Source organism: Hakea prostrata, chromosome 4 (assembly GCF_041222555.1).
Source record: "Hakea prostrata isolate BN-2017 chromosome 4, UWA_Hpros_2, whole genome shotgun sequence".
Classification (NCBI taxonomy): Eukaryota; Viridiplantae; Streptophyta; class Magnoliopsida; order Proteales; family Proteaceae; genus Hakea; species Hakea prostrata.
In genome coordinates, this window is record NC_142603.1 from 46,613,670 (window position 1) to 46,639,536 (window position 25,867).

Sequence of the window (25,867 nt, forward strand, 5' to 3'; positions counted from 1 at the left end):
TCTTGTCTCAAACAGGTTTCAATTGTCCTCTCCCATAATTTTATAGCATGACCCATCAGATTTATGCCTCTATATATATTACAAATCTATATTTCACCTTTATTTTTGTAAATAGGGACCATGATGCTTCTCCTCCATTCATCTTGCATTTTCGTTGTGATCGTAATCTTACTGAAAAAGCTTGGTTAGCCAAGATAGACCATAGATTTTAAGCTCTTCCACACTTCTGACCTTGTGTCAATGTCTTCTTACATCCTCCAAAAGGCTTCTTTTGCTTTGGAATTGTAACTCTTCATATATATGTACATTGTACAAAAATACTGCCTAGTGAATAGTACAGTATTCGAAGACAGTAGAACTTGAAGTTTCTTCGTTCAGCAGGCTGGTGAAGAAACCTCCCCATATCTTCTAAATGTCCTCATCGCTTACCAGTATTTACCATCTTCATTTGTAATTTCCTTAATGATCTTACTACCAATAGAACATGGCTGTGCTTTGTCAAGACACAATTACAATTATATTCTCCGTTCTATCTTTCTCCAGTTATTCATGAGTCATGACCCGACTTCAAAAGCAGCAGGTTCAGTGCCAGGGAAAAATTCTGGACAATGGATTGGAGACGAAGTGTTATCACATGTTACCACACTTCCCCCAACTCCAAGCCATGAGCATGTAACTGCATCAATTATTGATGGCTGAAATGTAATGTCTATGGGAAACGTCCAGAGAAGTACACATGGAACAAAGAGAGGAGCATACATATGCAAAATTTTATCACCTATAATGGCATGAATTATTCCAAATTTGAAGAAAACAGCTAACAGATGACATCTGGTCAGGATTAATGCACAGAATTGCAATCTAGAAGATAAAGGAAGGTGCCATCTACTCACCAAACCACCTTTAGCACCAGTAGTAGTCATAAGAGAAAGGCAGTTCCCTGGGAAAGGTTTTAGTAATCCTGCAGGGAATAACATATTGTTAACCTTGGAAGTTAATTTGTTCAGTGCACTGGACATCATCCTATCTAAGCGTGCCACTGCAGATTCCCCATTACTGCGTATAACTTTTTCAATCTCCATTTGCAGTTCCATTGGATCTATAAGAGCAACACAGAAGTGACTGTGAGAAATAGAAAAACTCGACGATATAAATATCAGTAACATATACAAATCTGGAATGTACGTTAACAAAAATAAATATACCAATAAAATAATGCTAAGCCCAGAAGATCCTTTTCATGCAAAGCAGTAATCAATATATCATAGCAAATCACCATGGCATAGGAAGGATAATAGTGCAACACCAACACAGGAAGAGCAAAAATATGCAACTCTAAAGTACACTAATCTTAATAAGATTAGGGGGTTCCAGAATATTGTTCTCATGCAAAACAGTGATCTACATATACCATGAGGGACAACCATGGTACAGGAAGAACGCTGGGAGAAAAAGAAAGAAAAAAAACCAATTCTGATAGGAACTACTAATCTCAATAAAATTAGAGCGGTTTTACAGGATCAAGATAACTGTAAAAAATCACTACTGTACTGTGACAATCGTTTAAATTTTTGTCTCAACAAGATACCAAAATTTTGGCAAAACACTTGATTGCACGTTTCGATGGGTTTTGTTTTTGAATTTTTGTGTACGGCCTTATTTGAGACTAATAGCACAATGGCAACATTACTTTCCACTAAAACCTAACACAAACTGGTCTTTTTTATTCATACATGCCTGGTTGTATGAGGATGAAACTAGATCATGTATTTCACAATTCTAAACATGGATATACAAGAAAACACTGAAACTTGCATTAAAATGCAAGAACAAACATTGAGAAGAAGTTAAATCTCAATAAAACTTGCAAATTACAAATAAAACCCCTTGAAATTCCACCAAAATATGGAAATTTCATCGAAATTCAGTCAACAAACTCAATTCATTTCGGACCATGTTTTGGCTCGGTAGGCTTGAGAAGACCTTTAATTTTGCGAAATTTAGTAACCCTGACTAAGAAAATACAAAATACATAAATGTTCCTTTGCAGTGAATAAAAATCACAAAAGAATCAATATGTGAGGAATTAAAAGTGCTGTCGACAGGACTAACAGAGCCCTACAGAAATGACTGATTGGACAATATTAGAGAAGAAACAGAATAGGATTTCAGGACAGAGCCAGAGGATAAGTAATCAGAAAACGGTAGTCAACTCCATCAAGCAAACTCAATTCCAATTTTCAATTATCTGCCTCCAAAACATGATTCAAGTCAAAACTCCATACATAAGCTGCATAGAGAACTTTTTCTTACTGAGCATCAAAGCTCATCAAAGCATAAGATCAAACGTCAAAACTCATGGTTGATCTGAAAAAGAGTTTGTTTTTTTTCTTTTTTTATTATTTTTTTCCTTTCCTGCCTTTGCCTGAATATTATTTTTCATGCTGGTTTTTGTTAAGTATTGACCTATACTCAAAATGACTTACATCTCAATCATCTTGAATAATTCGTAATCTACCATATGGCAATCCATATTATTGAGCACTTATCGAGAACAGTTACATAGCACTTCAGCTTTGATTAATATGTTACTAGTAGAGTAATGGCAGCAGCAGTGGTATGGTAAATATTTATATATTAAATTAATAACTTAATACTTCATAGCAGTTTATAGTTGTGGATCATTTACTCGGCATGGACGGATGGACCTCCAGTAGTTCTACAGGCCAGTATCCTAATAACATAGCTCAAAGTTTATCTCATTTCAGTGTCTCAACTCTCAAACAGGTCAAGACAGACCTTTTGAGACCGAAATGAGAGAGATTTTAAAAAAAAAGACCAGAAATTTTAGATTAAAGATTGTTTCGACCTTCAATGATTCCTATGATGATTCACCTCAGGGAGGGGGGTCTGAGACTACTGATATATTCAAAATTTCGGAAAAATTTTGCCGAGTTTTCAAACTATTTTTAGAACACAACTAGATAATTCTTTTTCAAACTTCAAGCTTAATTGATTTTTATTACTCATAAAAAGAGTTGACATTGCACTGGCCAATGAAAATTTGAACTACATAGAGCTCTTATTAATGCAATGTGATATACTATGAAAATAATACCCTAATATAAGACAACTTTTCTTGGAATGGAAACCAATGTATAATAAACAAAGCACAGGGCATAATACAAGCATATTCAAACAATAAATATGAAGAAATCAAATAAATAAATGCAATGTGCCCCCTCCCCACCCACCCAAAAAAATTTCATAATATAAACAGATTTGTCATATGTTGCCTTGTTATTTGGCATGCCCAATGCACCAGTATATTGCAATAGACCAATGATTGAGGTAATCAACTATACACCCAAGAATTTTATATCATGAGGTTGAACAATATTGGCCAACCTAATCCTTAATATGGCTAGAATAGAAACTATTTCATATACCAAAAAGAGCAACTTACATATAGAATTATACATCCCTGAATATGCAAACTATTACGTTCACACCCCCCATGAATTTATTCTATTACGTTTTCACCCCCTGTTTCAAATTATATATCAAACGCACCCCTACTGTTAGAATAATGGGGTTAAGTGATGACTCAGCACCTGCTTTATTTTTAAAATTTCCCACTGCCATCATCTACTTCAAACCCATTTGGACTTTCAATGACAAAGAATAAAGAAAGAAAGAAGAGGGGCAGAGAGAAGGGCAACTGATTTTAAGTATGTTTTCCGAATTCTATCTCACTTATAAGAATATTCAACAAGGGTAAATATTTGTTCTTCTATTTAGAACTAACGGTGTTAGGCACAGTGGGGGTGTTTGTAATATAATAAAGTTTAGGGGGCATAAACATAATAGTTTCCAAACCCAGGGGTGTATATGTAATCTACTATAATAAATATAACACATTGTACACTATGTTGCCTGCTTACGCCACAACGCAAGCCAAGTCAACACACATATGACATGGTTGCCTTTCTAGGCTCAAATGGAGTAATGTAGTTGGCCAAAATAAAAAGCATATAGATGGTAGGCAAGTGGCAACACCTTGAAAAGCATGTTATTTAAGCTTATTCATAGTTTACAATGCATAAAACACTTTTTCTGTAGGCATCATAAGCATATCCATGCATATCAAAGCATATTTATCATTCCTCCACTACATCTCTGAGAAGTTTCTTAGACCAGCTTTCCAAGACACTGCTTGAAACCAATACTTGACACGTTGCCTCCACCTACTAATCAACACAAATGAAATGCTTGACCATTTATTACCACCAATGACCCCAAGTTGTCTACAAAAGGCAACAAAGGAGAAGCTGTCCAAAATAGGAATATGAGCAGGTCATATTCAAATTTGGCACCTGTATACCCAGATATAGACCTACTGACGTTCACCAGGGAAGCTCCAATCAAGTCTAAACTGTCAACTAGAAGTCTGCCTATGGAGTACTTAATCAGGTATCATGTACTATTGCATCAAGAACTACTGCCTAGTGCAATGGTAGAAAACTCAGCCCACCAGTATGCACACAGGTTTGAAACTGAGGCAGCCACTTCATTAAGAAATGCCAATTAGATGATTAGATCCACCAGGCCCAACAAACGAATTACCAGCACCATGCAACAGCCCTACATCCTGCAACATAGAGAAAGCACTTCTCTTGGGGCCCAGTGAACACTTTACTTGTACTTCATTACTGCACTAATTGCTCAACATTTAACCACCAAGCATAAAGAAAAATTACACTTCAAATTTTACAACAGGGAAAACCAGAGAAACAATGAAGAAGATGGTAACAAACAACATGCTGTAGTTATTTTAGTATCCGCAAAATGCTTGAATGTGAATGTAAACTGATTACATATGGTAATCAAATACTAGACCACTCCATATGTAATCAAATACTAGACCACTCCAACATTCATCAAGAAAAACGTTAACCATCTGTATCCATGTCAAGTTGAACGATCCATGACACAGCTACCAGTCTAAACAATATATGGAAAAAGCTAATGATCCTATAATATGCTGGGTATTTGCACATGGTTGTTTCTCATCACTCCAGATTTGATCCAAGTTCTCCCACACTTTTTTGGGACAGGGCACAACATTCAAAAATATTTTAGCAATACAATGGAAAGAAATTAATGCATGCAAAGACAACAGAGAACAAGCAGGAAAAAGGCAACACCAAAACATTTCTTCATGAAAATAAACTCCAGCTACAGCAACCACCAGCAATTGACAATCCTATACCCAATAGACCACATCTAAAGAAAGCCTCTCTCTTCCTTTTCCTCTGCCCGTGCGAAACTGCAGTTCTTTTGCATTCATTAAAAGCCTTCTTCAAGTAATCTCCACATATCTTTAAGAGAGTTTCTTGATATAAACTTCCAAAAAATCATGGTTTTCTCCCACAAAAATTGCAGTGAAACCTGTGTGCAGTTCAAACTAAATTATCACAATTAGCCACAACTGATTCACCCAAGTTGATCTTGACAAAAATTTTCACCCATGCTGTTGTGCGTATCACCTAGGAAAGTCTCTACTTCCAATGTATCACTCAAACAGCTCAAGACATGCTTAGAGTATATCTTATATTCCAAAGGTGATGACGTTTAACGACCACAAGGCAAAACAGTATCACCGTAACTCATGGACACTAACTTATAAAGATTCTAAGTTAACTTCCACCATCCAAAGCTGTTAGTGTTGAAGCCATCAGAAAGGTAACCATCAGCAAACTCTGGACTCATCTAAATGGATGGCAAGTCGAGGAATGCATCAGATTTTCAATCAAGGGGGGCTATTTGTCAACAATATCAAATTTATTATAGCTGTGCTTATTTGTTTGGCAGGAAGAAAAAAAATAATGTAGCATAAGCCATAAACTCTATACTCTAGGAGGGAGTTCCAAGGTGGAACTTATAGGTGTTGTTTCATTTTTCTAAGCCCTATTCTAAAGGCATATAAAACTAATATTAACTTCAAATTTCCAATCATATGTGGTCACAGCATAAAGCTCTTTCACTGGTGCAGTCAACACATTTACTGTTTCATTGACTATAGAGGACAATACAGAAGACCTTTAGTTCAAGAAGAAATGATAATAGTAACAAACCTTTATCTTGATCCTTGCAACCAATAAACTGGTGGTGGACCTCTTCACCAATTTTTTCACTTTCTTCAAGTTCTCTGCTCCTTTTTTTTTCATAATGCTGTAGCATAAGAAGATCGTCGACACCACAAGTGAAGCCATACATCTGTATCATAACCGCCAAATGAAGTTACTTAAACATTAAACACACCATCCATAACAAATCAATTTAAAGTTTGACCTGTAAACAGCATTTTAAGCAGTGGTCAAAGCAACCTTGCCTGCAAAAACCCAGTAAATAAGCGACTAAATGCAGAAAGGAGAATGCCTGCTGTATCTGAACCATAGAACTCCTGCACAGTATGAACAAGACCATACTTTCCAAACTGAGCCTTGTCAATTACCCCATGTACAAGCTCATTTTCACGGATTAGTAACTTGGCTTCTCCACTCTTGCTTCCAAAATATTCACTAGGAATTCTTCCAGTCTTTTCAACAGTAAATGGTGGCCGACCCCTAGTTATATGATTCAATAATGTAGTAATGACCTAGGAAAGCAAACAAAAAATGAGCATTGCTAATTATTAAGTCTTGAGTTCCTTGGTAAGCATTTACAAAGGAAATAATATATCTACAAATATATGGATTCATGGTGGAGCCATTACACACGAAAGTAGTATATCTTATATTGCTAACCTGTTTTCCTGTCCACAGTGGCTTTGGTTTCCAAATTGCAGGCAATACAGGTTGTATCTCATCCTCAGAATATATTATTGAAACCTTTTGTTCAGATTTACTTTTAAATAGACCTTGAACAGAAGCAGAGACACCAGAACCGTAGAGAAGCTGATTGTACTCATCACGGGTTAAAAATGTGTCCCTCTTTGTCAATAGCACACCACTTATGATATGGTCCTGAAGAGCAAGAACAACAAAAATTTTCATTTCAATAGATGATGTCTCTCTCAATAGAGAGTCAAAACTTCTAGACTACAATGGAACAGTTATAGAAAACCAGTAAGTGGCCGAAATTTCTAACCTGAATCAAGCCTCTGATGGGATCACCACTGGTTGGAACAATGTATTGTTTATTAGCATTTACAATGTTGTAGGCTTCTGCACGAGAAATTTCATCTTGTGGAAAATGCACATTCATCTCATCACCATCAAAATCGGCATTGTAAGTACTGCAAATACAACCAAGACTAAAGTAAATATTGAATCATACTGCATGCTGCCAAAGGAATCTCAAAGCTTAAAATAGAAGCCAAAAAAATTTCCTTGAGCAATTGAATTAAAACAAAATAAATCTATAAGACCTGCAATTTGCATAATGCATGCGGAGTGTTTTCTCCCCTTTCAGTACACGAACTACATGTGCCATTATACTCGGCTTGTGGAGAGTCGGCTGTCAATGCAACAGAACCAAGTAAGTTGTTGTGCATAGCAATCAACATCCGGAAAAAAATCATAATAGATCAAATGCATGTTCCAAATCTTTTGGAAATGTCATTTTTCTTTTTCTTTTACAATTCTTTTTAGGTGGCATCGTGGCAGTATCCTCTGGACTCTGAGCATTTCTACAACCAAGCCAACTAGTTGACTTAAGCCTCATGGCCCACCATGTCAATTGGTGGTGCCTTGATTATGCCAATAATAGGGCATCAAATGGGAATGAAATGGACCAGCTAACTGAAAATGGAAATGCTTAAGCTTCATATATTTTCTGCCCAAAACAGCATGTACAGAAGCAGTGAGGTATATGTTGACTTAGACTCCCTCACGCTTTCCCATCTTTTCCTTTTGAACTTAAAAATAACATCTACTCCACTAGAAAGAAATAGATGTAAATGCAACGTAGTCTAGTGTATCAAACACAAAACGTTCAAAAGACTAGAACACACAATCTTACAATAACATTAACTGAATTTCTGGCAGACTATGGTATGTGAAACTTTCAACTTTCTAACATTGGAGCTTTCTCAAATCAAAAGAATCTACAAATCTTAACATGCAAAATCATTGCCAAAAAACCCAAAGTGTGCTAAGATATTCATTTGTTTTGAAATATAAAAAATTGTTTTCATTTAGAACAATTTTGGCAACTTATAGTTTGTCCAGGACATAACAATCAATATAAATCAGTCTTGAGCAATCTTATACTTGTTGGAAAGCTGATCTGTACTTTACCTAACACACACACACACACACACACACACACACACACACCACACACACACAAAATATCTAATATTAAATAAAGTTCATAGACCAGAAAAAATTCTTAGCAACCAAAGCAATTTTCTATAGAGCAATTTAACTATTGATAGATAAGATCATATTTTCTATGAACAGTGTAAACCAAATGTCAGACTAGGTTTACAAGGACAATGACCCATTCCAAGAACAGTATACCCAGAAACTATGCTTAAATTTTTTTAAACTTCCAGCAACCCGATAGCTCGCTTCTTTCATTTTGTCGCATCTAATTATATGTTGATTTGTGATGCCTTGATGTGGCATAATACTGATATATGATGACTTAATGTTCACTTTTCAAGATATAATGTGGCTGAATGTTGATGTTTGATCATAGTCATCAACAAGTTGCCACAACCAGAGATTTCAACGTCTGCCTCAGCACCTAGGCTATAGACTCTTCCTTTGCGCCTTGGCAATAGGGCAATAAGATGTTGCCACGGCAAAGAGAGCATTTTTTTTATATACTAATCCTATTTGGCACAAGTAACATATTAAAAATCAGATAAACCTAATAATATGCTAAATGAACATTAAAGAATCATACAATTTCACACACACTGAAAGTAAAAATAAAAACTATTTTCATTCTATCATAACAGCGTACAGTATAAATCTGTTAAAGTTCAATTATATTTATTTTCCATGAGAGTTTCTAGTATATATGCAGAGCGCAAAACACTGAAACAGCATTCAAACCAATCCAATAATGCTTAAATCTGATCTACATTATAGGACACCCAGTCAAAGCTTGTCAGCGTGCATGAATGCTGTTAGTAACACTCCGAATGAAAATATTTCTTCTAGATACCAATTATATACACATCATACCATGCAATCAATGTTTTAAATTATTAAATTCTATGAATTCCAGTATTTGAGAAAATCTGACCATTAAAAAGTAGGAAATTTACCTAGTGATGAAAACCTAGCTATTGCTCTAGTGTTTTTCCTTTTGGACTTCTGTTTTATTAAATATTTTTATTGGATTTAAACAGGAGGTTACTTGATTACTACAATTTCTCACGTAAATGATTTATCAGTTACTTAAATGACATTAGGGATAAAATAAAGGCCAATATAGGTTTGTGCATCAACATAAGTAGTACAAGGTGCCTTGTAGCAGGGCGACCAACAGCACAGCCCTCCAAAAACAGTTTCACGCCTTGGCGACACTTTCATAACTAGGTTTTCTGACGATATAAGGTATATAATGATGTTGTAAAGAGGAGAAATTAAAAAATAAAGTAAAAATTTATTTTTAAAAAACAACACTGGGGCACCTTGGTCACTGGTGCGCAAATTGTCGCCTAAGCGCTTAAGCACCAATCCCCTGCCCTGGCAACCTTCAGACCTTGACAACTACCATACATAAAGGACAATCTAGTGCAAGACAGAAGGCCTTAATACCCACAAACTCTAACTAAATCAATTTTGGGGTGTAGAGGTGAGGTGGCAAAAACATCAGTAAATATATGTTTTCTTCTTACCACAGGCAGGAAAGAAGAAATGTTCATTGGACCAGAGAAGAAGATGTCGACAAGGGCTCTACCCCAGGCCGAAACCCTGGTTTTGGCCCCAAGGCCAAACCAAAGTGGCACCCTAGGGCTGGCCCTAAATTCTAAGGAAATATTCCAAGAAACCCTAAATTGGGTTACTTCAAAAAGTAGCTCAAATTTATGATTTTATAATATCCATAATTCATATTGCCTAACCAATGCAACATGAGGTAAAGATATTGTCAAAACATAAAATTTCGCAAATTTCAACAAAAAAAGTGTAGAATCCCTGATTCACATATCAGATCACCTCTATCACATCAAAATTTGGCCAACGTTCTGATGAGTTTTTGAGTTCTGCTCATTCATGTCTCCTACTGACACCCTAAACCTTCTAAAACCACCACAAAACTATCCAATCGCGGTTTTTAAACAACATGAAATTGATCAGGGATTTAAAGTCTTTACTCCTCTATAATGTCTCTATCAAGCCAATAGCATTCTGCACTAAGACTATCAAACCACAGGCCATCAATCTGAGAAGAAATTTCTCTTCCTTGAATAGACAAAAGGACATCAAAAAGTATCATCATCTGAAACCTTCTTCTATAATTGCCTGTTTTAATCTCTCAACTATAAGCATCCAGAAAAGACTAGCTTCAAGTATCTTATGCACTACCCACTTAAAGTAAACAGATAATTAGATTCAGACAATTAGCTGCTTAAAAATATTTCCCAAAAAAAAAAGGATAAAGAATATTAAGATAGAGAATCAAAATGTTCCTATTTATCAAGCTAGATGCAGCATTTCCTCCATGGCATGCACAAAGCATGACATTATGCCTACCTGCCGGTTAACGAGAACAATATCTCCATCCTGCAAATGACGATAGACAACCTTACTTTCAAATTCATAATCCAAACTCTTTCCAACTTCTGGAAAAGCTGCTCCCCTAGACGAGGGTAACTTCCTCGAAATTGAAGAGCGCATTCTTTTACTTGGAGGCAGTTTAACAGTTGCCAATTTGTCTGCATAATGTGTAGCACCAGGATGGACCTCAGCACCATTACTGACAGCATCCTTCAGCTTTTCAACATTCCAAGGAGTAACTCGCTGTAGAATAGGCAAAATCAATCACATCTAGAGGAAATTACCATCCAGTGGCCACAATAAAATAAACACGAATGAATAAGAAAATCAGAGATAAACATCTGTAATCATATGCAATTATGTCCATTTCATCAGGTGTAAGCACACATACAAAAAACCCAGAAAACTTATCAGAATTTAAATTAGTCAAAAATAGTAGCAAATATCTATGGCATCCTTATTTCAGTATCATTTATAAGATTATTACTGATAATACTGGAGCGACAGTGGCTTAATAAATATGATCGCTTGCAGAAGCATAAGAAGCTAGCTTAAGTCTAAGTCCATTGGTTCAATCTAGGCCTTTTTAAGTGCCCATGTCAATGGTGAGATGGCTGCATTCTCATTTCAAATTGAGGAAGTACTTTAGAAATTTGAGGATTATTTTAGAAGATAGCCAGTCATGGTCCATCTTCTATGTTTAGCAAGTTACGAAGAGGAGCCCTAAGTCACAAGTTTCTGCTCAGATTCTCCCCTGCCAACATCTCCCTCTCTTCTTGATCCCCTCTAGTCCCTTCCTTCAGACACAAGTAGCTGTCTTCTATTTGTCTCATTCTACTCTATGGAAGTCCCTTCTTATCTATTAATTCGTCCTATTTCTCTCCATTAACATGATTTCTTTCTCCCTGAAATGTCTTCTGCTATATTTATAGTTCACCAACAGCCAGAATAGAAAAAAGCTTCCAGCAGCTGTTTTGAATATTTTCATCTCCAATACTATTAAGTATTAACCCTACTTTCCATCAGCTACTTTTCCTCTATTCCTCTTCTCTCTTCAGTAGTTCAACAATTAAATCTGTTTTTACCATCTATACTGTTTCAACCAAGTAGAACATTCACCAAATTTGGTTGCAACAATAATGAAGCAACCTGGATGGCCAGAGGTCATAAATGGGAGAGCCACCCAAGGAGCATGCAATCAAGTAAAAATTTGGTCCATAATGCTAAAAGGGATGTTTTAACATCTATTTCCTTAAAGTGGAAACCATGAGGTAATTATGTTAAGGAAATTTTGAGACACTAACTGATTAGTCTCTCATTCAGAAGCTGCTTATCAAGTGGGCTTTGCTTTGGAGTATAATGTAGTTTTCAATGTAAACCTTTTGGGCATACAAAGGGAAGAACTCATGCCCCTTTTTCTAATTTTTTTCCCCTGGATTTAAGCGGGATTAGAGGGAAGTAGGTTTTATCCATGGTTGTCAATCCCTTGCCTAGGCAGCGCCTAGGACCCTTCACTAGAAGGGCACCTAGTTTGTGCAGGCTTGATGTTTTTAACCTCCTCTAGTGCTAGAGTTGCCCAGACATAGTGATTACTATGATAACATCCATGACAGTGATCTTGGTATCATTCAGCTCATCAGGGCCTATCCTCCTTTTTACTCTTTGCTTTTCTTTTCTTCTCTTCTCAACTCTGAAATGTTCAAAAAATCACAAGAAGCACCCAAGGTAGTTTATGCACTCAATATATGGCTATCATAATAAGTATCAATACAACAGCATATCCAAATGCGCACATGCAGTATGATGGAAGCATCCACCACATACACAGCATTGCTCATAGAAGATGTTTGCAACTGAGAAAATATATTTCCCATTTTACATATGACAGCAAGCCCCACATTTACCTCTGGATAGGTTAATCTCAGTGCAAAATAAGGAGGAATGCCAATTTCATTGACCGCTAGATAAGGATCTGGGGATATGACAGAACGACATGCGTAATTAACCCTCTTGCCCATCATCTTCTGGCGAAAGATACCCTCCTTCTTTTCAAGCAGCTGACATATTCCAGTAGCAACATTCTCTTTCTGACCTGTTGTCCAGCAAGTATAACCAAAAAAGCAGTGGAAAACATTAATTACTGAACCGAAGCTTCAACAAAGAATAAGCAGAGAATTCTTCCATGATACCTAAAATGGAGACGAAGAATATACAATAGGGAAATTTTCCGACATGATCAGAGTTTAAAAAAGATTTACTCAAATAAGATAATTTAAAAAAAGGTTTTATTCAAATGGATTCTATTTTAAAAATAATTACCAAATCACAAATTTTTCCACTCGACTAATTTCTCCTATAAACTACCAAAACTACCCTCGAGCCTTAAATATTTTTCAGCTTTATTAAATATTTTTTTCCTAATTCAATGCCTAGATGGGTAAACAATCTCTCATGTTTGAGGTTTTTAGTAACTTTTGAAGGTTCGTCTATAATCCTGACTCTTTTACCCCCCAAAAAAAACATCCTAACGACTCCTCTAGTTTTTCATCAATTCTTAGGACATATGAATAACCTTCAGCATATTCCATGGTGTCCAAATTAAATTCTGCATTTCCTCTAAAAACACCATTCCCATTTTCCATTGGTAACAATTATATATATACACACACACACACACAGATTCATAGAAAGAGAAAGAGACAATACTCACTGGTTCTACAAGAATCAGAGATTTAATGAAAATGATTTTCAAGTGAAAAACAATAGGACTTCCAAACCTCTTTGTAACAATATGAACAAGAGAAGAGTCTCTAAATTTCCCGCCTCACAAAACAAGAGGAGTCACTAGAATTTTTTTATTTTTTATTGGAGAGTCGTGATTATAGACCAATTTTCAGAAGTTACAAAAAATCTCAAATCAAATGAAGGCTGAACGTCAAAGATCACGGGCCTTTGGAAACCTAAAATGCTCAAGTGTGATGGTAAAACCAAAGGTCCCAACTAATCCACTTTATATCATACTTGAGAAAGTGTCAGCTGTTTGTACATGCTTTGCCCTTCGCCACCTTCCTCAACTTCTGCTCTGAAGACTCATTGTGCTACTGTTTCTCCCCCTATCTCACATTGGTTCCCTAAAGAGCTAAAAATGGTATGAATCATTCGACTTTGAGGGCCCTTTTATTGTAATCATCATACAAAAAACCTCCATATCTTCATACTTCCAAGGTTCTATATTTCTTATTTGAGAATGTGTAAGCTGTTTGTACATGCTTTGCCCTTCAACCCTCTCATCAACTTCTGCTCTAAAGATTCATTGTGCTACTGTTTCTCTCCCTATCTCGCATTGGTTCCCTAAACAGATAAAATGATATGAATCATTCAATTTTAAGGGCCTTTTATTGTAATCATTATACACAAAATCACCATATCTTCATATTTCCATGGTTCTATATTTCTTATTGTGAAAAAAAAAGGGGAAAACCCAGGATTCTGTTCATACGTCAATGGCTTTTTTCCTTTCACGCTATTGATATGTACTCTTCCTCTTTCTGCTGTCTAAGATAATTCTTCTCCTCATTTTTTGAAATTTAGAAGGCTAGGAGGTGCAAAATGAGCAGTAATTGATTCACCACTGAAAACAGATACTTAGTATCTAGCTTTCTTATTATTTAGTTTACTTCCATAGTTGTCATTCTGCATAGGCAAGCAAGGTTTTCAAGGACAGTGTAATACAATGCAGCATTAACAAGGCGACAAGCATAGTTGTCAAGGCGTCGCCTAGGCGATGCCTTGGCGTCCTGGCTGGCTTTAAGGGGTTGAGGCGACAAGCGCCTCATGTGAAATCCATAAATAACATCATGGGATCATTAGATTCCAATTGGGAATCATCTAATGGTTGAGTGCATATATAAGTTTTACATGAGATACATGGGATCATTCTAACATTAAATCATTAACCAAAAAAAAAAACCAAAAAAACAAAAAAAAAACAAAAAACAAAAAAACAAAAAAAAACAAAAAAACAAAAAGAAGAAAACCCGAGAATCACTCAATCCTAATTGCAATTTGCGAGCCCTAACTCTATGCTCTCATCGTCTCTGCCTCTCAGCCCTCTCCCTCTGCTACTCTATTCACCTTCCACTTCATCGACGATGAAATCATCAACTCCGGCGACAGCCAAAACTCTCTTTTAGCTTTTCATTTCTTCTCTGGTACTTTCTTCCTCTGCTACTATCTTCAGTTCCACTCGATCGATGACAGCAGCCAGCAACTCCAGCGACTCCAGCAACAGCCAAAAACATCACCGGCGACACCACTGTACTATCTTTTTCAGTTTCGAAGGTCCAAAATTGATCGACTTTTGCTGCTAGCCTACTACTCTCTTACTTCTGCTTCTTCTTCTTTTCTTTTTCCCTCATAGGCTCATACGAAAGCGACCAAGTTGCAGCGACTCCGGTCACCATCTCAAACAACGGTATGTCGCCGGAATTTTTTTTCTGCGTTGTAACAATGTTATAAGTTCCTTGCTCTTTTTTTCTAGTTTGGTTTGCATTCTTGAGATATATTGCTTGGCGTATGCACTGTGTACATGAGATTCCTTTGAACTGCAATTCTTTTGATATTATCTACTTCTATTTATTTATCCCTTGCATTTGATTTATGTGCTTGTACTAATATGTGTTTACTATTTAGTTACATTTTTTATCGTATCTTGATTCTTGTTAATGATATGATGATACTTGGAATTTATTTAGGACCTACTATGTGTGGTTTGTAGTATGTTGGATGACTTGAGGTAGGCTAAATGGCTAATATTAGTTTTTTTATTATATATAAGATAGGTTTATAATAAATTAGTGTATGAGATGTACACTACAAAGTACAAATTTCATTTAAAACGCCTCGACCGCCTCAAAAGCGCCTCGGAAGGCGCCTCGTCGACTCATCGCCCCAATTGGCTATAACCGCCTCGCATCGCCTCGTCGCCGTGACAACTATGGCGACAAGGTACCACTAAGAAAACAAGGCAAAACCTGGAAGGCCGACCCCACCAAAGCACCTAGAAGCCTTGACAGTATAGTTTCTTCTTCTATCCTTTCCATTTTTCCCTCTTTCTCACCATGTTGCTTGAGTTTTGATGAGTTTTTTTTTTGTATTCGCTGCATCATGGGAAGGATCTCAGAATTGATTTCATCTCTGTCAATGAAATCCAAAGTTTTGTTCCACCATGAGTCAGTTCTCTATTTCCTCAATTCATAATGTTATCATTACTATTTGTTTACTTCTCTTACTGCAGTCAAAAGGAACTTTCTTTCCTTTTCCTGTTCTGCCTTATGATGATAGGCATAGGGAATAAGAGCAATGAGGTTTTTCTCCCTGCATGGCCTGTCTTGATTCTTGCTTGGTGTATGACTGTACAATGAGGACTAACCCTTACGTTTTATTCTAGTTGTTGGGTGTGAACTACAGCCAGTCATAGATGTATAGTTTTTCAGGCACAAAATATACTACTTTCCATATACTTCATCTTTCATTTTTTAAGCAACCTAGAATGAAAGACCTAGAATTGAAGACCATAGGTCTTATCATTAAAAAATTCAAAGTTCTAGAAATGAACGTCTTATACAACTGAAGATGTATGCATGACTTTGCATCATGAGGTAGCTATAACTGCAAATTGAAATTTATTTGCATGTGCCAAAGCTGTGAGGCACATTGTTTAACTTTAAACTTAAGGAAGTGTGTACATACAAACATGCATACATTATATATATATATATATATATATATATATATATAGACACACACACATATATATAACCTGCCCCAACATAAACCAATTTCATGAACCAATACTGGCCGCCATGTAAAATCGATTAGTGCTCAGACTTCCTTAACACATAATCCCATCTTAAAGCCCAGCATAACTGTTATTGGTGTGCCAATACCATAGAGAGTTGCAAGTTAGTCCCTACTGCCAGGTGCCACCAATAATTATTGTATATAATCATCAAGGATTGTTCTTTTCTCTATGTAAAGCAAATTATCAATAATACTGATTCATAGAAGTAAATTCCGTCTTTATTATGGGACTATTGGTGAAGAGCAATGTTCAAAAAGCAATTCACATACCTTAAGGTTTCCCATGAGGTCATTATTGTTAAACAGCAATGTTCTCTGTACAGCTTGGATTGATGGGTTTGGGTAATAGATGTTGTTTAAGGATATCTATTCTTCATTCATTCTCTGATTGATTTAGATATAAGTGCTGTTGTTTTCTATCTATTTTGATCATACATAATTAGTGATCCATATTCTTATACTCTCCCCTTATTAATGTTTTTCTCTATTATTATTTGTGTGATGGATAGGAATATTATTGAACTAGCTCATTTGGTACAATGATATTTATGTTAGACTAAGTTTTGGATACAGGTAGAACAGACTGGTGTGAACAATTTCAAATGCAATTATTGTAGTCTTCATTCCAGTGGTAGTGTTACTTGAGAAGGCTCATTGCCTTGCATTTCTAGACACAAGTTCAAATCTGTCCTGAAGTCCGTGAACATGTTCAAGCTTAAGCTAGTGTGGAATTAAAAGATTGAGTGAATCTAAGACGAAGAAGGCTGAGACTTTAGGAAGTGAAATTGGTTCCACAACTTCCCATGGTAAGAGTATAAAACAGACTATAATATGGTTACTAAGAACGATAAGAAGTCATCAGACAAGAGAATAGAAGAACTTTTTGTTAAGAATGACATTTCTTTCAATGTTGTCCAAATAGAATTTTTTACTGAGAGGTGCACGTGACTATGGCTCTGTGGTTCCTAGTTACTCTACTCTTATTACCTGCATGATTCCTGAAGCAAAGGCAAGAGTCATGGAATATATGAACTACATAAAGTAATTATGGTAGAAGAATAAATCTCCCTAGCTACAATTCCAGCAATAACTACTTCTCCAAAAAGAATTTCCAAGTACTATTATTACAATATAACATAGTAATATTGATACCAACTAAAATTAAATATGAGAAAATATTAAAATCAACCAACTCCATTGCCAACAAGCGCCAATAGGAATACATTTTATGTTTAGTCCTCATTGTGTCCCCCAGATCTGCTTTGGGTTAGCATATCATTTTTGCCATACATAGTAATGTATTTTCCTCAACCATTTTCAGTAAAACATTAATACACATTACACACATATTGATTAATTATATTTTTGCACACTGCAGATCCACTCCTATGATTCTCGCCGAGCCCTTAAAAAGTTTTACCGTACTTAATTGGACCAAACATGCATAAAAAGAAATGAGCAGAAAATTGTCAGCCCTTTAAGATGCAAGATGAATAATAAAAAATCAAAACAAAGGTAAACAATTAAAAAGATCACAAAGCCAACCTATATCAACACATGCTAAAGAAAATTGGATTAATATGCATAGAGAGGTAAACAGACATGAGGAAGAACCAAATGTATGGACCACTCACCCGTGACATTCTTGCTATCAAATAATACATTCACAGACTGTTGAAGATCCAACCACCTAGGAATGATCTTGGAATGCTCTGCGCTGTTCAGATGTGCATTGCCCAAAGAAATATTAGCCTGTAACACCTTACCTAATAAAACAGTTTGAGGATGCTCCATCACCTAAAATAAGTATCAAATTCAAATAGGTAAATAAGTTCTAGCCATAAAAAGATCTATAGAAGCACAGTCCTATCAAAATTCATCAGAAAACAATAAATCAACCACTCCATAATCCATATTAGGATGAAAAAGCAATGTGAACTATGTTTGTAATCATCTAAAATGTCTATAATGCAAGCTTGTTTAATTCACCCAAAAAAAAGTTATGTTTACAATTACATAAGAGTAAAGAATGTGCATTATTGTGTCCACCATGACATCACACCTATTATGGCATAGCCTTGTGGCCTTGTCGCCTTGTGACAGCACATCTATGAGTTTAAGTATTCAAATCACATTGTTTTCTCTAAACTGACACATACTGGTATTACAGGGTCTCAATATGATAAGATTTACAGAAAAATGGGTATCGATCAATATAGAGTTGTGTCAGCCTGATATGGTGATACAATATATGAATGATACATACAGACACAAACAATATTTATCTAGGGGATTAAAAGTATTTCAAGCATTGGTGTGTATTGCATTATATTGAGCAACAGTGCATTACATTGAGCAATAGCGCATTGCTATATATTGTAATAGCACATTGAGAGACAACTCAAGAGTAACTTCCCTTTGCAGCAGAGCCCGAAAGAAGGTAACCCCAGGAACATTGGGAATCACAGATTGGATAAAGAAAGTTATAAAAATATTATCAGATAGCCACTTCTTCAAGCAGACAGCAGCAGTCGTCTACTTTGCAATTGTACCAAGATAATGCCTGGTGAAACCATTAGAAACAACCGAAAGACAAACAAAGAAGACCACAATACATAATTGCTCTCATCTGGTTGAAAGAGCTAGAAGGAAATGTGGGGAACTCTGTGAGAATTATGGTTCAGCCCTTCAGTAGCTGCAAAGATGAAAGTACTCCCATCGGACATAGTTACAGGTTGAAGGAGGATGAAGATCTACGAAAGAGGTTTGAGGGGATCGTAGGATTGAGACAGGAGAAGAGGGAATCGGGCCAGGATTGGAGGGGATGTAGTACTTACTTAAGGGAGTAGGGATGGTAGCTAGAATATGAACTTTTCTTCTCTAAAATGCCACACCCTAAAGGAACCCACGACTTCCGGCTGATTGCTTCCTTCGACTCTCAATTTTATTCATAAAACAAAATCTGCTTGTTAAATTGTAGAGTACCTTATTTATAGCCTTTTAAAGGAAATCACACCAGGACTCTAACTTGCAGGACAATTCAAATTAAACCTCCTAATTGACTAAAGACTTTTAACTCCCAGAAGGAACCTTCATATCTCACCCCAGAGAATCAAATTTGAATTCTTAGAGTAGATACGGAATCCTTGACAAATACCCTAACTAGGAATCTATACTAACTTGACAAATACTCAAATTAAAAAAAATATATAAATAAATAGATATAGGGTCCCAGAAACTTACTCGACCCAACTAAACTGTAATTTGGACTCAGCTGAAAACTGTAAAATTACCAAAACACCCCTAGGCTTGGACGAAATAGTTTGGGTTACTACTTGCTAGTAGGGTCGCAAGGTACTAGTAAACCCCCCGGGCTCTCTTTGGGTGGTCCTAGATCTGGTTCTCATGACAATATCAAAACCCTAACATGAAATTGACTCTTTGAGAAGGGTCTCTCAGTGATGTAACACAAGGACTGGATTGACCTTCAGGATCTCTCTTTACTATGGGATGGTCTGGGTATGGTGTTTGGATTGTGGAAAATTATGGGTCTTCCTATGGGATGGTTTTGGAGAGAAATTTGGCTAAGTTTAGGACCTTTAGGTTAACAAAACCTTGGATGGGCTGAAGAATTGTGCATCTTGGTTATGCGAAGGTTAGGGAAGTAACAAATTAAGATGGGCAGGTGGACTGAAATAATTAGGGTTTTAACAAACCCTAATGAGTTGAAACTTTGGAGGGAAAACAACTTGTGGGATGGGATGCAGAAGGGGGATAGGGAAGCTTGCGGCTAGGTAGGTGAGGTTCTTGGAAGTCTTTCCAGAATCTTGATCGTGCCTATTTCTTTCTTTATTCCTTTTTTTCTGGGAGTTGCTCCCATAAGTGATAAGCTTCGAGAAAGTCGTTTGAGGTGGCACGGCCACGTTCAACGAAGACCTATAAATGCCCCTGTACGGAGAAGTTATATAATCCATATTGAAGGAACTAGAAGAGCTAGGGGTAAACCTAAGATAACCTTAGGAGAAGTGGTGAGAAAGGATATGTATAGCTTAGGCCTTGTATCTAGCATGGCCTCGAACAGAACTAATTGAAGGGCAAGAATCCATGTAGCCAACCCCATTTAGTTGGGACAAGGCTTATTGTTGTTGTTCCTTTTTTTTGGTCTTTTCTAATTTTCTTTCTTTATTTATTTCTATCATTCGTTCTTTCTTTCTTCTTAATTTTCTTTTCTTTATTTTCTTTTCTTTCCCTTTTTTCTTTCTTCTCTAATGCCAGCACAAGATCAAGAAAAGGCAAGAATAAGGGGGAATTGAGAGGGGCTGAAGAGGGCATCGCAGGGTTTGGGAGGGGTGGGGGAGGGTTCTTGGGGATGCCGCAGGGTAAGCGGAGAGGTTGTAAGGGTCTGCGATAGAAGGCGAACAGGTGGGGGAGTCTTGTGATGGAAGGGAGAAGGGTGGGGATCCTTGCATGTCCCCCCCCGGGGGGGGGGGCTGGGATGCACTTACTGGTTTAGGAGGCTGCTGGTGCGCTTGAGTTGGAGAAAGTGAATACCAGGAACAATGCTGGAAATTCAGGAAACTATTCAGCCCAGGTTATGGGTAGCTTTGCACGACTCCAAGCCTTCAATTTTTATTAATCTTCAATAATGTTCTTTACAAGGGGGCCGGGGGACTATATATAACCTTACATTAAAGAAATTAGAATTGGACTCAATCTTGAAAACCTAATTGGATTCAACTACTTGTAACCACACCAACCAAAAAAAAATCCACAAAACACTTGTAAACACTAACTAATTGCCAACTAACTAGAACCACAAAATAACAAAATAAAATGCTAATTATCTAGACAAAATCTTGCAAATAGATTCCAACTACAGCTTCCAATTATCTTAACCATGAAATGAACAATTAAAGAAAATATGATAGCTCTAGACTCCTTATGAGACAGGGAATCTAGCTATCCTTAGGACACCCAAGGGGGCATGAAAATTGACAAAATACCCCCATTGGGCATTTGGCCAGCCTGGTTACCACAAGCTCAGGGGGCCGTTTTGGATGCAAACTTAGGGCCTTCTTGGGCCTACTGCCCCTGGTTACATCACTCAGATCATTATTTTAATAGATTCAAAACCCAATAAGTAAGGGGAAGAACCATGGTAGTCTAGGTAAGCTTTTAAGCAAGTAAAACAAGAGAGGAGGGTCGGAAGAGAAGAAGTTGAGAAGCTGATATGTGAAACTAGAGGTGGGGGGGAAGAGAGAGAGAGTGGTGGGGGTGGTGGCAAGGTGTAGGTTTCGGGCAAGAATCTTGAGAATGGTTCCTACTCCTAAACCACGATGAAAGAGACTTTGGAAAATAATAACTTGCATCTTAAGAGAGCCCCAGCCACGTTCTATCTACAATAAGAGAAGGGAAGTAATTATAGGCCGACCACCAAAACACTACTAAATTATACAGGTCGACCACCAAAACACTACGAAATTATAAATATATCCAGTATACCCTAAACTTCACTTACAACATTATACTTTAAAACTTGGAGGGGGGAAAACTGAGTTAGTGAGAGAGAAAACCAAAAAGATCTCTCTTTGTTGGATGCAAAGGGGGGAGGATTGTGAACTACGAGTCTTTTGGGGAAACCGCAAACAAATACAAAATATGGGGTATCAAAAGTTATCTAAGTCAAGGACTCTAGTACTTATAACCTATAAAACAACACATCCTCTGACGACATTGAACTTGAGGCCAAAGCTTGATGAAGAAATTATAGCAAAAGAATAAGGTACTGCATAACTTCATAAACAAGTTTCCCAATGAACCAATCCAAAGAGAAAAATGGAACACCAAGAAAAAACTAAAACTGAAAAAACTCCCGAAAATTTGATGATTGATATCACTCACAGAATCAGCACCCTTGGACGGTGGGCGGAACTTGGTTGGAGAAACAAGAAGGTCCTTAATAAAAAAAATTGAGTAATTAGATTGCTTCCCAGAAATTTGCAAACTCTCCTGCTGAATGTCACATATAAGAGTGCAAAGCCGAGCCTCATTCTCCCATAAAAGCTTTAAAATGTCTTTCACCTGTGGTACAAAAAGGCATGATCTTATTTCATTATAGAGGTAAAGATCAGCACTAAAAAGATTAGGATCAATTTAACTAAGAACAAACTAGAAAAAGTGCAGCAAGCAAATTATTATTGTTCCTTGTAAAAGATTAATAAGAATCATACATCTGATGGTAAGAAGATTCCAGAAGAAAAGTTCTTCTGCTTAAAGAACTCGGCAGGTAAATCATTAGCATCTTCCACCTCACCAGTTACAGATCTCTGTTTCCCTCCAGTATTAAATGTATGGCTCATCTTGTGCCCTCTCAATGTATTCCTTCTAATATCATTGTCTGTCATTCTCTACAAAATTAATCGAAAATAACATCATAAGAACCAAAAGAATTTGAAACGATAAGAATATAAGAAACATAAGCCAATTTAACCACTAAGAATATCAATGAACACAACTTATAAGGTGTACACAAGAACAAAACACAGTCCAAGTATGTGAACAAAAACAAACAAAACTATTATCAGGCAATGCCAAATGAATTTAGAACAAGACAAAACACAAAACAGATTAAATATCATAAGCTTCCAAATCATAGCTTCCAAACTCATAGACAAATGCTTATTCTCAATGATTTCACGGGGGTTGTGGGCCAGTTATAGTTGTTTCAGTCATTTTCCTCCAGGCACTGACACCTGTAGCTGGACGGGCACCATTGCTGACACCTAGGAAACATCTTGACACCTTGATTTGTTTTTTCCCTCCTCTAGCAGCTGATACTGCGGCAACAACTTTGATTTCTATTCTTCAGGAGTATTTCTGTCAGAACTTTATTGTATCACCACTTAAGACTTACTCCCTTCTATACAGATAGCCCAAATCCTTTCTTGAGTACCAAATGACTGTCTTTGCATTATTCTGTTACCCATGTTTTTTAACGAAAATCAAATTCTACTCAAGTGGAGCACCTTTTTTTTTCAATCCAATTTTCCTGCTCTTCAGCATCCACTTGTTCTGAGTTAACACAAAAATGACCTGATGTGCTCCATTGCAAGTCAGACGTTCTTTTGTGCATGCAGAACCAACAAACACAAGAAATATTCTGGAAGAACATAACATCACACAATAGTTGTCAACACGTCCAAAGCACCTGGTTCAAAGCCTAGAGGATGCCTAGATCTCAAATGCAATTTAGGTGTTCTGGTGCTAATTCAGAATAAAGGATACCAGATACATACTGGAAGAATTTATACCAAGCAGTAGTTGTTAAGGCATCACCTACGCATCGAGGCAATTTGTCTAAGACAGGGAGCACAAAAGGCAAATGCTTTGGAGATCAAGGCATTCTCTAGGCATGCCTTCACAGTATATCACTTAATTTCTACAATGACAACCACTAACAAGACCAGTTGTTCACTCTCACTGGGCCAAACAAAATTGGGTAAGACACATCATTTATGGCAGTTCAGAGCAAGCAGTTTCATTGCGCTATTGAACCAAGGATAAACATCCACATATGGTCCCAATTTAGAGTTTCCCCATCCGCGTGAATAAAATTTTGTATTGTGTTACCAAATATTCAAGTCACAACAAAATTCGCAATACTGCAACAAATTTAGTTCATACAGCAGAAATTTACATCCCCAAACCACATTAAAGCATATCATTCACTTCCAAGCCCATTAAACCTTGTACAGCCTTATCTTAAATTTTCAAGGCTTCCAAAAAGCAACATGTTGCGAGCTAGCCAATGGCAATTCCCATCTAAAAATTTTATCATGTAATAGAAACCCAACATATCCTACTACCTCCAGCTCCTACTATAAGAAAGGAATTAATTGAAGTCCACCTGAAAACATGCAAACTTAATCTAGATGATTGAATTTTGAATGAACTACATCAAGGTCCACTAATTGCTCTTCCATCATAACAGACATCTATAATTATGACCAACAAATTAAGCTCTGACGTTCCATATGCCACAAAACATAGAAAAGAGACACAAATGATAGACAAAGACCACAATCAAGGAAATAAAAAGCTCTATGCATCTACTGGTACCATGTAACAAACCAGGGAGACCATTAATGCTAGTAAGCTTTGGATGTTCTCAGAAAAGGGCGTACCCAGTGCCGAAGCTCCCACACTGTGGGGTCTGGGGAAGGGACTTTCTAGGCAGGCCTTACCCCTGCTTTTTTTGCAGAGAGGCTGATTCGAACCCGCGACCTCCAGCGCACAATGGAGAGACTCCACCATTGCGCCAGGCCCGCCCTTCTCAGAACAAACAAAAATCGGTAATCATCAAATTTTGAAGAAAGCAAGGACATCAAATGATTCATGCACAAGACCTAGTTGGATATCAACGTGCATACGGAATTCTACTAGTTAAAACAACCAACCACAAGAAGGTCAACTGATTTAGAGAATGCCACCAATGGCCCATACCGTTTGAATCCATCCAGAAGTAGGAGAAGTGAGTGTAGGATTGTTGGCCTGACAGTTCTGACATTTTTTAGGCTTCTGTTTGATGAAATTGCTCAAAACAGACATTGCCTCATTATGCTGAAGAGAAGTCCATTTGTGTCCTTGCCAATGCTTCAAGTTGTGATTATTTGCCTCAGGAGATGTCTCATGGGGCTCGATATTGTCGAGATCCAATCTTTTAGCATTAACAATGTCACCCTTCATTATCAGCTCCAGTCGAGTAGCAAAAATGTTGACCTAGAAAAGCAAATCAAACATTGCAATAAAAATAATCAGAATATAGAGTCATGGTATAATTTTGTAGAATAAATATTAAAGAAATATAGTCAGGTTAGGAAGGGTACAAAAAGGTTACCGCTTTACTTGTTATCTTAAAATGATGACAAAATACACAAGCCCTTCTGAGAATGTCAAGAAGAGTTTTGAATAGTAAGGGATTGTAGACCGGTACTAAAAGGTCAATATGACCACAGTGACCGGGACAATGAAATGAACGCTGGCCACATGACCTACAACTGCATAAAAACAAAGTTTCCACCACAATTCGACATCGATTATTTAAAATATTAAAAAAAAATCACTAAAAGATGACGACCGAACCAACTGAAATGCAATAAAACAAATTTCCACATAACAAAATGATCAATTTGTTTAGCAGACAGAGAAAGAAAACAAAGCCCCAGTTGCTATTGCAATTAACACTTTTATCCAAAATAATCAGG

General features: G+C 36.8%; 1 protein-coding gene across 2 annotated transcripts in view; it reads right to left on the minus strand.

The window, feature by feature from the left end:
* NRPA1 (nuclear RNA polymerase A1) overlaps window positions 1-25,867 on the minus strand; it is a 66,688-nt gene that overhangs the window by 30,540 nt on the left and 10,281 nt on the right. For both annotated transcript variants that reach the window (XM_089153223.1, XM_089153221.1), the window contains exons 4-16: window positions 25,501-25,660; window positions 25,107-25,382; window positions 22,835-23,011; window positions 22,506-22,685; window positions 18,239-18,401; window positions 12,647-12,834; window positions 10,719-10,985; window positions 7,433-7,521; window positions 7,153-7,300; window positions 6,810-7,028; window positions 6,395-6,661; window positions 6,138-6,279; window positions 894-1,099 (exon numbers count right to left, since the gene is read on the minus strand). In XM_089153223.1, coding sequence (XP_089009349.1) covers window positions 894-1,099; window positions 6,138-6,279; window positions 6,395-6,661; window positions 6,810-7,028; window positions 7,153-7,300; window positions 7,433-7,521; window positions 10,719-10,985; window positions 12,647-12,834; window positions 18,239-18,401; window positions 22,506-22,685; window positions 22,835-23,011; window positions 25,107-25,382; window positions 25,501-25,660 — 2,482 coding nt within the window. The remainder of the gene's footprint in view (window positions 1-893; window positions 1,100-6,137; window positions 6,280-6,394; window positions 6,662-6,809; window positions 7,029-7,152; window positions 7,301-7,432; window positions 7,522-10,718; window positions 10,986-12,646; window positions 12,835-18,238; window positions 18,402-22,505; window positions 22,686-22,834; window positions 23,012-25,106; window positions 25,383-25,500; window positions 25,661-25,867) is intronic.